The 13,612-nt window shown below is 43.9% G+C and overlaps 1 protein-coding gene across 1 annotated transcript in view; it reads left to right on the forward strand.

The window, feature by feature from the left end:
• The window catches only part of LOC147113464 (cubilin-like), a 196,199-nt gene extending 182,945 nt beyond the window's left edge, over positions 1–13,254 (forward strand). The window contains 4 exon segments of the mRNA XM_085996127.1: positions 2,017–2,172; positions 3,074–3,159; positions 3,986–4,090; positions 13,055–13,254. Coding sequence (XP_085852253.1) covers positions 2,017–2,172; positions 3,074–3,159; positions 3,986–4,090; positions 13,055–13,254 — 547 coding nt within the window.
• The last annotated feature ends 358 nt before the right edge of the window (positions 13,255–13,612 follow it).

A 13,612-nucleotide genomic window follows, 5' to 3' on the forward strand; every position in this document is an offset into this window, starting at 1 on the left:
TCCGAAAGTTGCTACCCGATATGCGACATTCCTCCATAAGCTTCCCGAGAACAGCTTCTCTCCTTCTGGACCCCCATTATAATACATGGAACGGCTTGAAGTTCCTGGGCTTACCTCATAGATATGAATTAAACTCACCAAAATAGGTTAGGGCTTGTCCATTCCTGTGTAACAGCATGGCAAGTCTTAATTACCACTAAACAATCGCTCTGGCACTGAAAATTAATTTTTACCAGAGTGCAATCTCATACCTGCAGATCATAATTATTGTTGGAGATTTAAAAAAATTAAAAGAATTAAATGAAATTTTTTTTTACTTTTTCTTTCTGTCTCTTCCATATCTCTCGCTTACTCCAATCTTTCTTTCCCCTCTTTTTTTTTTGCTTTCTGTACCTAATTTGACATTGAATTCAATATTCTAACAGACACTTCCTGGTTCAGACTGCGCTGCTCATTAACGATTCTGCGTCAATGCGATTGGTGAAGGAATGCACCGTTCTTTTCCCTGTTCACACAGGTAGAGGGTGCAGCGTTGTTAATTTACATCCCGTTCCAGTGCAAAACCCCATAGGAAGTCTACGGGCAGGTGCGAGTGTAACAAATGGCTGGCACCGTTCATTCACTGCTGAGAGCAAAATCAGCCCAAAGAGAAGATAGAAAGAATTTAGAAGTTGGGAGACAAATGGAGAAACAGTTACAGAATAAGAAAAGAATACCTTTTTAAACTCTTTGTTGATGAGCAATTAATGCAAGAAAGTGTATTTAGCTGCCTAAGTGTGCAATGACCTGGAACGACACAGGTTGGTTTACAGTGTAGTCCAGTTAGGTGATGTCAATCAGGGCAGCAGTAGGACTGCTCTAAATGACCTTGGCATCTCTGGGTTAAAAGAGGAAAATCAATGTAAGAAATAAAGGGGGGAAAATTCAGTTGTTTGCGCCTCCCGTTAGCGCCTTAAGAGGGCGCTAATGGGCGCAAAGCAACTAGCGCCCGGGCGCGGCAATGTTTACACCGCTCGCGAAATTAACTAGACATTTTGCGGCGGCGCTAAACACTACCGCCACGATCTCCTGCGCCGGCAGATTGTGACGTCAGTCGAGTGCGCAACGCCCCTTTAGCACCCCGGACCGGAAATTGAGTGGCGTCCCCTGCCTTAGCGCCTGCCGCTAGCAACGACAGGTTGAGGGGAGCGTTATGCTGTCAGAAAGGGACTAGGGGAGCGCTATTTAAAGGCGACCGCTTCCTGCCTTTTTTTGTCGGTGACATTTTTGCACCACGCATTCTGAGAGAGAGAGACTTCTGGAGAGATTCAACGCTGTGTGAAGGAGTTTTGAGTACTGAGCAGCGCTTTGCAGGTTTATTTTGATTCGCCCTTCCTTGCTTCGCCAGCGCTCTAAGGAAGCGCCTCGCTCCTCGGCCTTTGCGCCTTAAGACAGGTGTGAAGCGCCTGATTTAGCGCTCCAATCACCTCCAGGGGCGATAAAAGCCAAGTTTGCTGTTGGAGGCGATAATTAGCGCCAGGCGCTAAACTTTGCGCACGGCCGATAATGGTGGCCCAAACGGGCGATACTGAATTTTTCCCCCAAAGACTTGCATTTATATAAAGCCTTTCACGGCCTCAGGATGCCTCAAAGCGTTTTACAATCAATTAAGTACTTTTTTTTTTTTTTTTAAGTGTAGTCACTGTTGTAATGTAAGAAAATCAACCAAGAATTTCCTCTCCCGATCTCTATCCAATGAACCCTGCTGGGACTGCAGATGTCTGGATGTTAGAAAAGAACATAATCAGGCTCAACTGCAATGCTCCCAACAGTCACGCGGGGGTCTCAGCACTCGCTGCCAAAGATCAAATAAGAATATCAGCTAGTTGAGTGAGGTACAAGAGTGTGAGCAGTGCCTATCGAACTATACCCCAGCGAGGGGGGAAATCCTCAGGAGAGGAGAGGAGGTGAAATTTTGGAAGAGAAAAAAATTCCTGTTTTATTCTTACTCATTTCATCTTTGTTACTAGCTGGAAGAGGATGTGGAGGGTATCTTCTTGGTAACAGTGGATCTTTTACCAGCCCCAATTATCCACACAACTATCCAAATGATGCGGACTGCACCTGGTACATACATGTGTGCAATAGGCAAAGAATAAGGTTGGATTTCAGTGAGCTTGAATAAGTGCCAGTGTTTCCACTTATACATTTTAACTGTAGATAATGTCAGAGGTGCCTATTGCCAAATAACTATTCCTGATTGATTCATTTAAGGGGCATCAATACTTCAGGTGAGTAATTTTAATCTGAAGTCTTCCCCACAGAAGAGGTATTATTTCTCTGTTTTGTTAGTGAAAAAGGACCATCATGGAGATCTGGGCTTTGACGAATTTTAAGGTTGGAAAAAAATCTTACCTAAGTGATACATCAGATCAGTTCCTCTCTGGCCAGCTGTCACTCAGCTTCTCACTGGGCCCGACCAGCTGATCACAACTCAGTATTGGTCTAGGCTGGAGAATTAATCAATATTGAATTTTGGAGTTATCCAAGGAAGGAAAGATGCTGATCCCTGTTCAGCTATACAGCCTCCAGCTGGAGATGGGCAGGAAGATAAACAGTTAGCAGCTTCTGTTTCATCCTGTAAAGCAAAACACTGAAACTCAATATAGTGCCTGAGTCAGACTCCACACCAATCTTTCTGACTTCACTGATTTTTGAGTCACATTTTCAGAGGGAGTGGTATAATGGTTGGTTTATAGTTAATTGTCCACAAGTTCCCTCAAGTTATGTTGCAGAAAAGTATCAGATTTCTCCAACTTTCCTAATTCCAACAGACTAACATGGGGTGGAAATTCCTATAGGCCTGATTTTAAAACAGAATGTTATGATGAATGAAAAAATCTTATTCTGGGGGCAATGATGCTGCAAAATGAGAATGGAAAGAAACTAGCCAGGATTGAACAATGGAAATAGCAGATAGCAAGATATTCTGGCATGTTCTATGCAGTAAATTGATAATTTAAAAAAAGGTACTTCTGCAAAATAGATTTTCAATCTATGAGCATTCTCTCCACAGATTTGAAGTTTCACCCAGTTGCGTTAAGGATTATATTCGAATATGTGATGGAACTTCAACAAATTCTGATTTGATTGCAACAACATGTACTGCATCAAACAATGGGCTGGATTTTCATTGAGGAGGCGGGTAGGAGGCGGGACTACAACTTTCAGGGTTGTAGTCCCGCCTCCATCGAGTTGTAGCCAACCCACGCGATTTAGACTTGATTGACCTTGTTGAGCCCACCCAGCGGGCTCAGCAGGCCAATTAAGGGCCACCCGGCAACAGGGGACGTCACAGATTGACATTTCATCTGTCAGGACCTTTTGACAGATAAAATATCCGCGTTTGACAGCTGTTTGAAGCTGTCAAACACTGACAATCTGTACTCTAAGTTAATTCCTTCCTCTCAGGGTGATTTAGAGATCTCTCCGGAATGGAAAGCTGAATGCTGCAACTTTTGACAGATCGTGGCCATTCTGCTTTCTGTGCCGGTGAGATGAGGGACGCCCGAGACCTGAAGGAAGGAAGGCTGTAAAGGTAAGTAAAATTTCTTTAAACACTTTAAACACACCAAACACACTTACCTCTGCACTCATGCACCCATCACTCACCTGAACACCGGACATCTCGACTCCTCCAAGCCCTTCAGCCCGGCGGCCCGCCTCGCTAACTTGGCGTGATTTGAAGCCGTCGGGAATCCCACACAACAAGAATGAAAATAGGGATTAGGCTAAAAGCTGCCTGTTAACAGGCAGTTAATTGGTACTAATCCCCTTCCCGCCTCGGGGAGGCGGGTCCCAGTGCGGGTCGGGTACCCGCCTCCTTTGAAACTGGCATGGAGGCGGGTTGGGGGTGGGATGCGTTTGTGCCCCCTGATTTCGGGATTTTAACCCCCCACATGCCTCCAATCCCGCCTCCACGGCTCAATGAAAATCCTGTCCAATATGTTTATATCATCGTCCAACAGTGTGACCATTAATTTTAGATCTGATAGCGTCAAAAGCTTCAGTGGCTTTTCTGCAAATTACTACTCCCTGTCATCGCATTACAGTAAGTATGTTAAATGACTTCTGTTCAATGCAGTTTAAATTAGAATGGAAGGATAATGATTTCACATATATGATTAGTTTCAAAGAGCCATTAAGGATCAACAAATGCTTCCATCCATTAAGCGTCAGGTTAATTAAATCCAGTTTTAGTTTTATCGCCGAACATTAAAAGAGAACTTTAAATAAAGATATTATGGACTTGTTCACCCAAATGTTCCTCTCTGTAACACCTGGGGTTCACTTGTTTCCCAGGTCATACAGAGAGAAAAAGCGACTGGAGACCCTTTGCACCAGGTCTTCACCGCCATTGCTCTGCATGTTATCATGATTTCAGTTACTGCTCCTAATCCTTGTTCCATCACTGTTCACCTCAGTGAATCTCAGGAACATTTTATCATATTAAAGATGCCATAAAAATGTCCAGTTAGACAGTATGGTAGAATTTCCACAGGGTTCTCTTGATCTTTCACTGTAGCTTTAGTGGAAATCCTGCAGAAATGGTGCAAATTGCTCTTTATGCCTTATCTCCAGACTTTCTGCTGATGTCCTGCGGAAAGTACAGTGGGAGACCAGACGAACTCCACCTCCCCCCCCACCCGATCCCACAAATTGCAGGTAACTGACTAAAAAAATAACAACTTCAGAAGCAAACAATTTAACTCAAGGCTTCCCTGGGAAAGAACTGTCAGGATGTACACACGTGCCTGATTATATATTGCACAATTTATTATTATTATATGTACAATGTAATGCTCCTATTATAAAACACCATATATGCCCGCTTACTGATAGCAATTACGTATCATGGTAGTGAAGTTATGAACACAAGTCAACTTTTTATTGCTTTAATAAATTGTGTTAAATTAAACCAAATTATTTCAATGGTTACATGAATTAATAAATGAGTGATATTTTGTACTGATGCACTTTTTTTTTTAGCTGTAGTGCTTTCATGGCAAGTGGACTGAACTCTGACCTCTACAGCTCAGTAGTATTTGTTGCACAGACAAATATTTTGTTCTTACTAGTAGATCACCTGTGGCATTGCTCACAGATAGTCTAGTACTTGGCTCATGTTTGCTGATGTTTACTGCAGTTTGAATGTGAACGCAGTTTGCCCATTGCTGTAATATAGCAAATTTACTGAAGCAATGTATCAAAATGTTAAACATGTCACTGATACTGAAAGATACAGGGTTCACAGATATATTTGTATTATTGTCCCCACCGCTTATAGGGGACGCATTGGTGCGTGTTGGACTGCTTATATGAATCTTTGTTGTTTGTTTATAACCCGGTACAGTACTACAGCTGAATCGTTTCCTCATGTTTGTTTCTTACGTCACCTAATATAACTGAACATTAAGCTAAGCAACTTTACACAGTATTCACTATTGCATGCAAAACCTGGCATGTTGCTTTCTGTGTGAGTCAAATGAGGGGAACTGAAGGAGTGGCTTTAATTGCAAACTGTCTGCAATAGATAAACTCTCGGCATAGAATTAATTAAATTGAGAAGTACTAAAAGTGAACATGACTTTCCGATATTACCTGATCATGTGAAATCCACATAGAATTTGTCACCAGGACCTTGTACTTCCCAGCCCAGTTGTCATGCTGATCATCATGTGAAGCGGGTTGTTGAAACACATTCTAGAAATTATAGTTTAACAACAGCAAGCTGAAAACTACAATTCCCAGAGAAATTGTTAACAGGAATTAGACATTCCTGGTTGATTAATCCAAGCTCTGGGAACAGACCAGCACTCTAGCCTCAGGCCCTGGAGAGAAGGAAAGGCCTGAGCAGGGAAAATCCTTTTGACTATAAACCTGCATGTAGATGCCACAATGCCCAAGATGAAAATGTATTAATTGTACAAATCAATCTTATATCTGTCAAAAATATGATCATTATTTGTTTATGTTTTACTAATACTGTTTCTGAATATTATTTTATACTTGATTAATATTTTCAGTAGATTACACAACACCAGCATCAGGTAAAGCATATATATATATATATATGTTTCTCATCTCTATTCAAATGCACACTAAAGAATTTTAATGAAACAATATAGAAGAATATAATTTTACTTAACCAGGAGGAGTGATCTTGTTTTCCTTTAATATTCCCTTTACAACATTCCCCGATGAGATTCCTTTTCTGAAAGTAGTGATTTTGATTGGGGGGGGGGGGGGGGGCTGCAGTTTTCACAGCAGCTGTCCTTTGCTACTTTGCCCAAGTGGGCTGAGCACTGAATGTTGGTCGGCTGCTCAACCATAGGGGCATCACAGAGTACAACTTAAGCAAATATAAAAAATAAAGATTTGATATTTATAAATGTGATGTAAATGTCCCTAGTGCATTTGCTGGTAATGTTGTAAATATGTTACAAATGTAAATAAGAAAATGTATTTGGATAATGAAGAATGGAGAATGGGTGAGCATTGGATTGGGTTGATCAGATATGTCACTGTTGCAGGATTTCAGTTTTTATGAAATTAGAACATAATCCAGACTCCACTGTTAACATTCATCTCTTGGTCAATATAGAATTCATCTTAGTTTTCTCTTTAAGAGAGGGGGAAAAGTGCAAACATGGGTATTTAGAGTGGGTTCCAACATCTCTGGCTTAAAATCTGAAAATCAACCAAGATTTTCTCTCCCGATCTCTATCCAATAAATCCCGCTGGGGCTGCAGATATATGTTTGTTAGAAAAGAACAAAATGAGGCTCAGCTGCAATGCCCCAACAGTCATGGGACATCTCAACACTCACTGTCATGAGTCAGTGCTGAGTGTTGATGATCAACCAATACTGTTTCTGAATATTAATGTATCCTCGATAATGTGATACCAATGTCCCCAGTCCATATGCTGGTAATGATGTACATATGTTGCAAATGTAACTTAGAAAATGGATTTGAATAATGAAAAGGAAACAAGTCCTGGAGAATGGATGAGCATTAGATTGGGTTGATCAGATATGTTACAGTGTTGCAGGATTTCAGATTCTCTGAAATTGGAACAGAATCCAGACTCCACTGTTAACATTCCTCGCTTGCTCAGTACAGAATTCATCATTGCTTCTTTAAGTGAGGGCAAAAGTGCAAACATGGATATTTAAGTTCTTCCAGCAACCTGAGGTCTGAATGAAACCTTCCTGTCCACCTCCCCCCCCCCCCCACCCAATCAAACAGCCTTCGAATACTCACTCTGATGGAGGAGTAGAAATTGGACCTTGTTTTCCCTTTAAATGAAAATGAGCCAGACGAAATTTTACCCCATAATAATTAAGAATTATGAACCATATATATGAGGTACTGGAGGCCAATTGGTGCTTGTTGAATCATACCCCAGGGAGGAGTGAACCACCTTCAAAAAAGGAGGTGAGGAGCTTCTCTGGGATGAAAGCAGAAAATAAACCAGGATTTCCTCTCCCAATCTCTATCCAATGAACCCTGCTGGGACTGCAGATGTCTGGATGTTAGAAAAGAACAAAATCAGGCTCAGCTGCAATGCCCCCAACAGTCACGGGGCGTCTCAGCACCCACTGTCGAAACTCAAATAAGAATATCAGCTGGTTGAGTGAGGTACAAGAGTGTGACCAGTGACTATACCCCAGCGAGGGGGGAAGGAGAGGAGAGGAGGTGAAATTATTGTAAGAGAAAAGAAATTCCAGTTTAATTGTTACTAAATTACTCATTTCTTCATTGTTAAAGGTGGAACATCTTGTGGAGGGAATCTTATGTGTAACACTGAATCTTTTGCCAGCCCCCAATTATCCACACCAATATCCAAATAATGTGCAATGCACCTGGTACATACGTGTGAGCAATAACCTAATAATAAGGTTGGATATCACTGACCTTGAGTAAGTACCAGTGTTTCCACTTACACCTTTTAATTGTAGATAATAATGGAGAGGGTTGATGAGGGTAGTGTGGTTGATGTTGTGTATATGGACTTTCAAAAGGCGTTTGACAAAGTACTATATAATAGACATGTTAGCAATATTAAAGCCCATGGGATTAAAGCGACTGGCAGCATGGATAAAAAATTGAGTAAGGGACAGAAAGCAGAGAGTAGTGGTGAACAGTTGTTTTTCAGACTGGAGGGAAGTATACAGTGGTGTTCCCCAGGACCACTGCTCTTTTTGATACATATTAATGACTTGGGTATACAGGGTATAATTTCATAGTTTGCAGATGATACAAAACTCAGAAATGTCGTAAACAATGAAAAGGGTAGCAACAGACTTCAGGAGGACATAGACAGACTGGCGAAATGGGCAGACACATGGCAGATGAAAGTTAACACAGAAGTGTGAAGTAATACATTTTGGTAGGAGAATGAGGAGAAGCAATGCTATTTAAATTATACAATTTTAAATTGGATGTATGAACAGAAAGAGCTGGGGGTGTAAAAGGAAGTGGAGTAATGGTTGGTTTAGAGGTAATTTTCCACAAGTCCCCTCATGTAATGGTGTGGAAAAGTATCAGATTTTTCCAACTGTCAAGTTGAGACTGCATGAGAGCAGTCTGAGCTTCCGCTGCAGCATTAAGAAGTTGCATCACTTTTGTCTGTGCTGCAATGGAAGCTGCGACATCGCCCATCATGCGCACCATCACATTTGGGTTCCATGCTCTGCGCGGAGCCCCTTGCAATGTTAGAGGTGGACTTCTCCACGCTCCTTGACATTGTCGAGATGCTCTCTGGCAGGCTTGCCATTGCACACATCAATTTGGTGTGTATGCCCATCACTCATCTTCTGAAGACCGCCCCATTGAGGTTCTCATCTGAGTCCTGTGCAGCAGGACTCACACGCGAACTCACCATCTGGGGAGCTACCTCAGAGTTACCTTTTCCCCCTGGCCTTGCTGCAGCCCACTTGTGCCCGGTGCCTCACCCAGTGCAGATTCTGCTTCTACACTAGCCTCTAAAGTATGTGTAATGCTCATTTCTGAGCTGGTATCTGCGAGTGACAGATATAGTAACGCAGTGTCTTCTTCCTCCTTCTCCCCTCCCCACCTCGCTCTCTTTGATGACCTCAGGAACAGGCTGCTCGGGTGCTTGTTGATTATCTGAAAGCAGAAAGGCACAAGAGTTGGTTATGGTGAGGGAAGTGGTGGTGGTGGTGGGAAAGCCAGAAATGCATGCATACAGCATGAGGAGCTTGAAAGTGAGAAAAGGTTGTGGGCTGAGGGGGAAGTGGGATGTGAGAAGAAGGATTAGGAATGAACATACCGTTGTTGTCCCCAAGGGGTTGAACCTCACCGGTTGCCATGGCTTCCACCACATGCTGCCCAAATATCTGGAGAACTCGTTCCTCCAGCTGGCTGAAGTCCTGCGTTTCAGCCTGGCCCCCACCTATCTGCTGCTGCTCCTGACGATTATTGCCTGCTTGGCCTGCAAGAGAAAGAGAAGTGTTTGAGTGAGTGTAGTGCAATGTGTTTGGGTGATGTGCCTGGCATAGTTGAATAGCTGTCAGTGTGTGCAAGGTGTGAGATGTGGGTGTGAGTGTTGCAGCAGTGGTAAGGTTGTGAGGGTGAAGTGAAGCCATGATTGTGAGGTGTGAGTGGTGAGGTAGAGATTGTTGGTAGGTGAGTGCTGGGGGTGTGGTGCATTGAGCAGTGTGTGAGGCTTGTGATGCAGATGGTGGTATGTGGCACTTGCTGAAGCCTTCACTCACCTTGACCATGTGAGGTCATTAAACCTGTTCCTGCACTGGTTGGTGGACTGTGACACCACAGTGCTGGCCGTCACATGGTCTGCTATCTCCTGCCTCATGGTACGGGACATATAGCTCCTCCTCCTTCTCATCATCATCATCATCATCATCATTGAATCTCCTGGATCCTCGGTCCACCCGTTGAGTGTTAAGCCAATGAGCAGCAATTATGGTGCTGAAATCATGATTATAATCAGGTTAGTGAAGAGTGAGCATGAATTTTGCATGCTTCCTGGACCATTTTCAGGTGGTGTAGCCTAACATCGTTTGGACTTAACACCCCATTTCGTGGCTATTTCCAATTTCTAGGCCTCTGGTCATTGAGAAATATTACAGCAATATTCCCTCAGAAGATTAAATAAGAAAGAAAGACTTGCAGTTATATAGCACTGTGATTAGTTGCACAAACACCTTTGCGGCCTTCTGTGCATGCGCGCAGTATACCGGAGCTGCACATGCCCGGTACCCAGTTGCGGCCTGCACCGTGGACCATGCTTTCCTTGGCTCCATGCGGAGAAGACCAGTCAGGAGATCCATTGGTGGCGGGGGGTGGGGGGGGTGGTGAAGATCGAGGATCGAAAGGGGAGATTGAGGACCAAAAGAGCGAGAGAGAGGGAATTGAATGGGGGAGAGGGAGATACTGGGGTGGAGAGAGAGACGGAGAGAGAGAGAGAGAGAGAGAGAGAGAGAGAGAGAGACTGGAGGAGAGAGAGAGAGGCTGGGGAGAGAGAGAGAGACTGGGGGAGGGAGAGACTGGAGAGAGAGAAAGAGAGACTGGGGAGAGAGAGAGAGACTGGGGAGAGAGAGCGAGACTGGGGAGAGAGAGAGAGTCTGGGGAGAAAGAGAGAGACTGGGGGAGAGAGACTGGGGAGAGAGCGAGACTGGGCGAGAGAGAGAGATAGTCAGGGAGAGAGAGAGAGACTGGGGAGAGAGAGTGGGGAGAAAGAGAGACTTAGGAAGAGAGAGAGACTGGGGAGAAGGAGAGAGAGAGACTGGGGAGAGAGAGATTGGGGAGAGAGAAAGACTTGGGAAGAGAGAGAGACTGGGGCAAGAGAGACTGGGGGAGAGAGAAGAGAGACTGGGGAGAGAGAGACTGGAGGAAGACAGAGAGACTGGTGGGGAGAGAGAGGACATTGGAGGGGGAGAGAGAGGGGATCGGTGGGGGAGAGAGGGGGGATCGGCGGGGGAGAGAGGGGGTCGGAGGATGAAGAGAGAGGGGATCGAAGGCTGGAGAGAGAAAGAAAGAGAGGGGATTTTAGGGGGAGAGAGAGGGGATCAGAGGGGGAGAGAGGGAGAGGGAGAGACTTGGAAGGGGGCAGAGAGGGGATTGGAGAGGGGAGATCAGAGGGGGAGAGAGATGATCAAAGAAGTGAGAAAGAAAGGATTGGAGGGGAGAGGAGTTCAGCGGGGAGAGGAGGTCAGGAACTTGGGGGGGAAGAGAAGATCAGGAACCCTGGGGGAGGTGGGGTGGGGGAGAAGGTCAGGAACCACTGTCACTATTCACTTCATACCCAATAAACCGGTTATCAATCCGTGACCCACACACAATGCCCCATCTATGGAGGTGGGGGGGAAGGTCAGGAACCCGGGGGTGGGGGGGCAGGTAGGTCAAGAACTTGGGAGGTGGGAAGGTCAGGAACTTGTTGGGGAGGGAAAAGGTCAGAAACGCATGGGGTGGGGTGAAGGTTAGGAACTTGCTGGGGGTGCAGTAACTTGTTTGGGTGTGGTGGGGAGAATGTCCTAACCTATGAGGGTGAGCCCTGTCCTCTGTGAGCTGTGTCTGGAGCCTGGCAGTCAGAATGAATGGTTTGAATTACACATTGCAAAGTACTTGATTACTTAGACAGGCAGGATCTCTTTCACATTACACATTCCAGATAAACTGCTGGGTGTGTCTTGTCCTCCAAGGGAACCAATCAGAAATCTGGTGTTGCAAATAGACCCAACCTTTATATAGCGCCTTTCATGACCTCAGTGCATCCCAAAGGGCCTTACAGCCAATGAAGTACTTTTTAATGTGTAGTCACTGTTGTAATGAAGGGAACATGGCTTCCAATTTGTATACAGCAAGCTCCCACAAACAGCAATGTGATAATGACCAGATAATCTGTTTTTTTTAGTTATGTTGATTGAAGGATAAATAATGCCAGGACACCGGGGATAACTCCTCTGCTCTTCTTTGAATCTTTTACGTCCACCTGAAAATTGAACATGATCTGTGGCATGATTGGGTTGGATGACTGAATGCCCGATCCTTATTCCATGCTTCTTGATGTTTTGGATTGGTGCTCAGTGTCTCCTAACGGTTTTTGCATGTGTATGTGTATATGGTTCATGGGTAATGAAGTAAATTGAGAATGTCAAAAAGGTTTACTGCAGAATACATTGTCAATCTATGGTCATTCTGTCCACAGGATAGTAACTGCACCAAATTGCAATATTGATTTTCTCAAATATATGATGGGCATTCAACAACTTCTCCTTTGATGGGAAAAACATGTAACCCATCAGAGAATACATTTAAATCATCATCCAACAGTATGACAGTTCATTTCACAACTGGTCTCAAAAGTTCTGGACGCAGCTTTTCTGCAAAGTACTACTCCCAGCCATGTAAGTCTGTTAAATTTATTGTCTTGTTCAATGCAATTTAAATTAGAATGGAAGGACATTATTCAACATGTATGACTAGTTTCAAAGAGCCATTAAGGGTCAACAAAGGCTTCCATCCATAATTTCATCACCAAACAGAATATTAAATTTAAAAAAAAGAAAGAGTTGCATTTATATAGCGCCTTTGACGACCACCAGTCGTCTCAAAGCGCTTTACAGCCAATAAAGTACTTTTTAAAGTGGAGTCACTGTTGTAATGTGGGAAACACAGCAGCCAATTTGCGCACAGCAAGCTCCCACAAACAGCAATGTGATAATGACCAGTTAACCTGTTTTTGTTATGTTGGTTGAGGGATAAATATTGGCCAGGACACCAGGGATAACTCCCCTGTTCTTTGAAATAGTGCCATGGGATCTTTATGATCATTCGAAAGAGGGCACCTCCGACAGTGCAGCACTGAACTGAAGTGTCAGCCTAGCTTTATGTGCTCAAGTCCCTGGAGTGGGATTATGAACCCACAAACGTCTGACTCAGAGGCGAGTGTGCTACCCACTGAGCCACAGCTGACACTAAAGAAATAATGGACATAGTCAGCCAATATTCCTCTCTGTAACACCTAGGATCACTTGTTTTCCAGGCCCTACAGGGAGAAAAGGCGATTGTAGATCCTTTGAAACAGGTCTCCACCGCCATTGCTCTGCATGTTAACATGTATTCAGTTACTGCACCTAATTGTTGCTCCACCACTCCTCACCTCTGTGAACCTCAGCAACATTTTATTGGCCCAAAATTTGCAGTCGGCGGCGTAGCTATTGAGTAAAGAATTCGCACTTACCTTGTGCGAGGCCCCACATGTAGGCTTGCTGCTCTGCGCTGCAGAGTTGTGCCCAGCGTATTGAATCACTGAGCCCAGGAGCGCAACTTACAGCCTCTGCGTAAGAGAAGACACGCCCACAAAAATCTGTCAAAACTAAGCCACGCCCACAGAAACTTCTTTCAGTCTGTAGCATTGAAATGACCTTTTAAAAGCTTTTAAATCATTTAAAATACTTTTAAATAAACGGCAAATTGTTCCTTAATATTAAATTTAGATGTAAGTATTTTGGAGAACATTCACATTACATATTTTATTGCGAGACGGCTACTGAAAGCATTAAACAAAAACAAATAGAGAAGGT

Source organism: Somniosus microcephalus, chromosome 8, assembly GCF_052327205.1.
Source record: "Somniosus microcephalus isolate GS21.2 chromosome 8, FLI_Smic_1.0, whole genome shotgun sequence".
Classification (NCBI taxonomy): domain Eukaryota; kingdom Metazoa; phylum Chordata; class Chondrichthyes; order Squaliformes; family Somniosidae; genus Somniosus; species Somniosus microcephalus.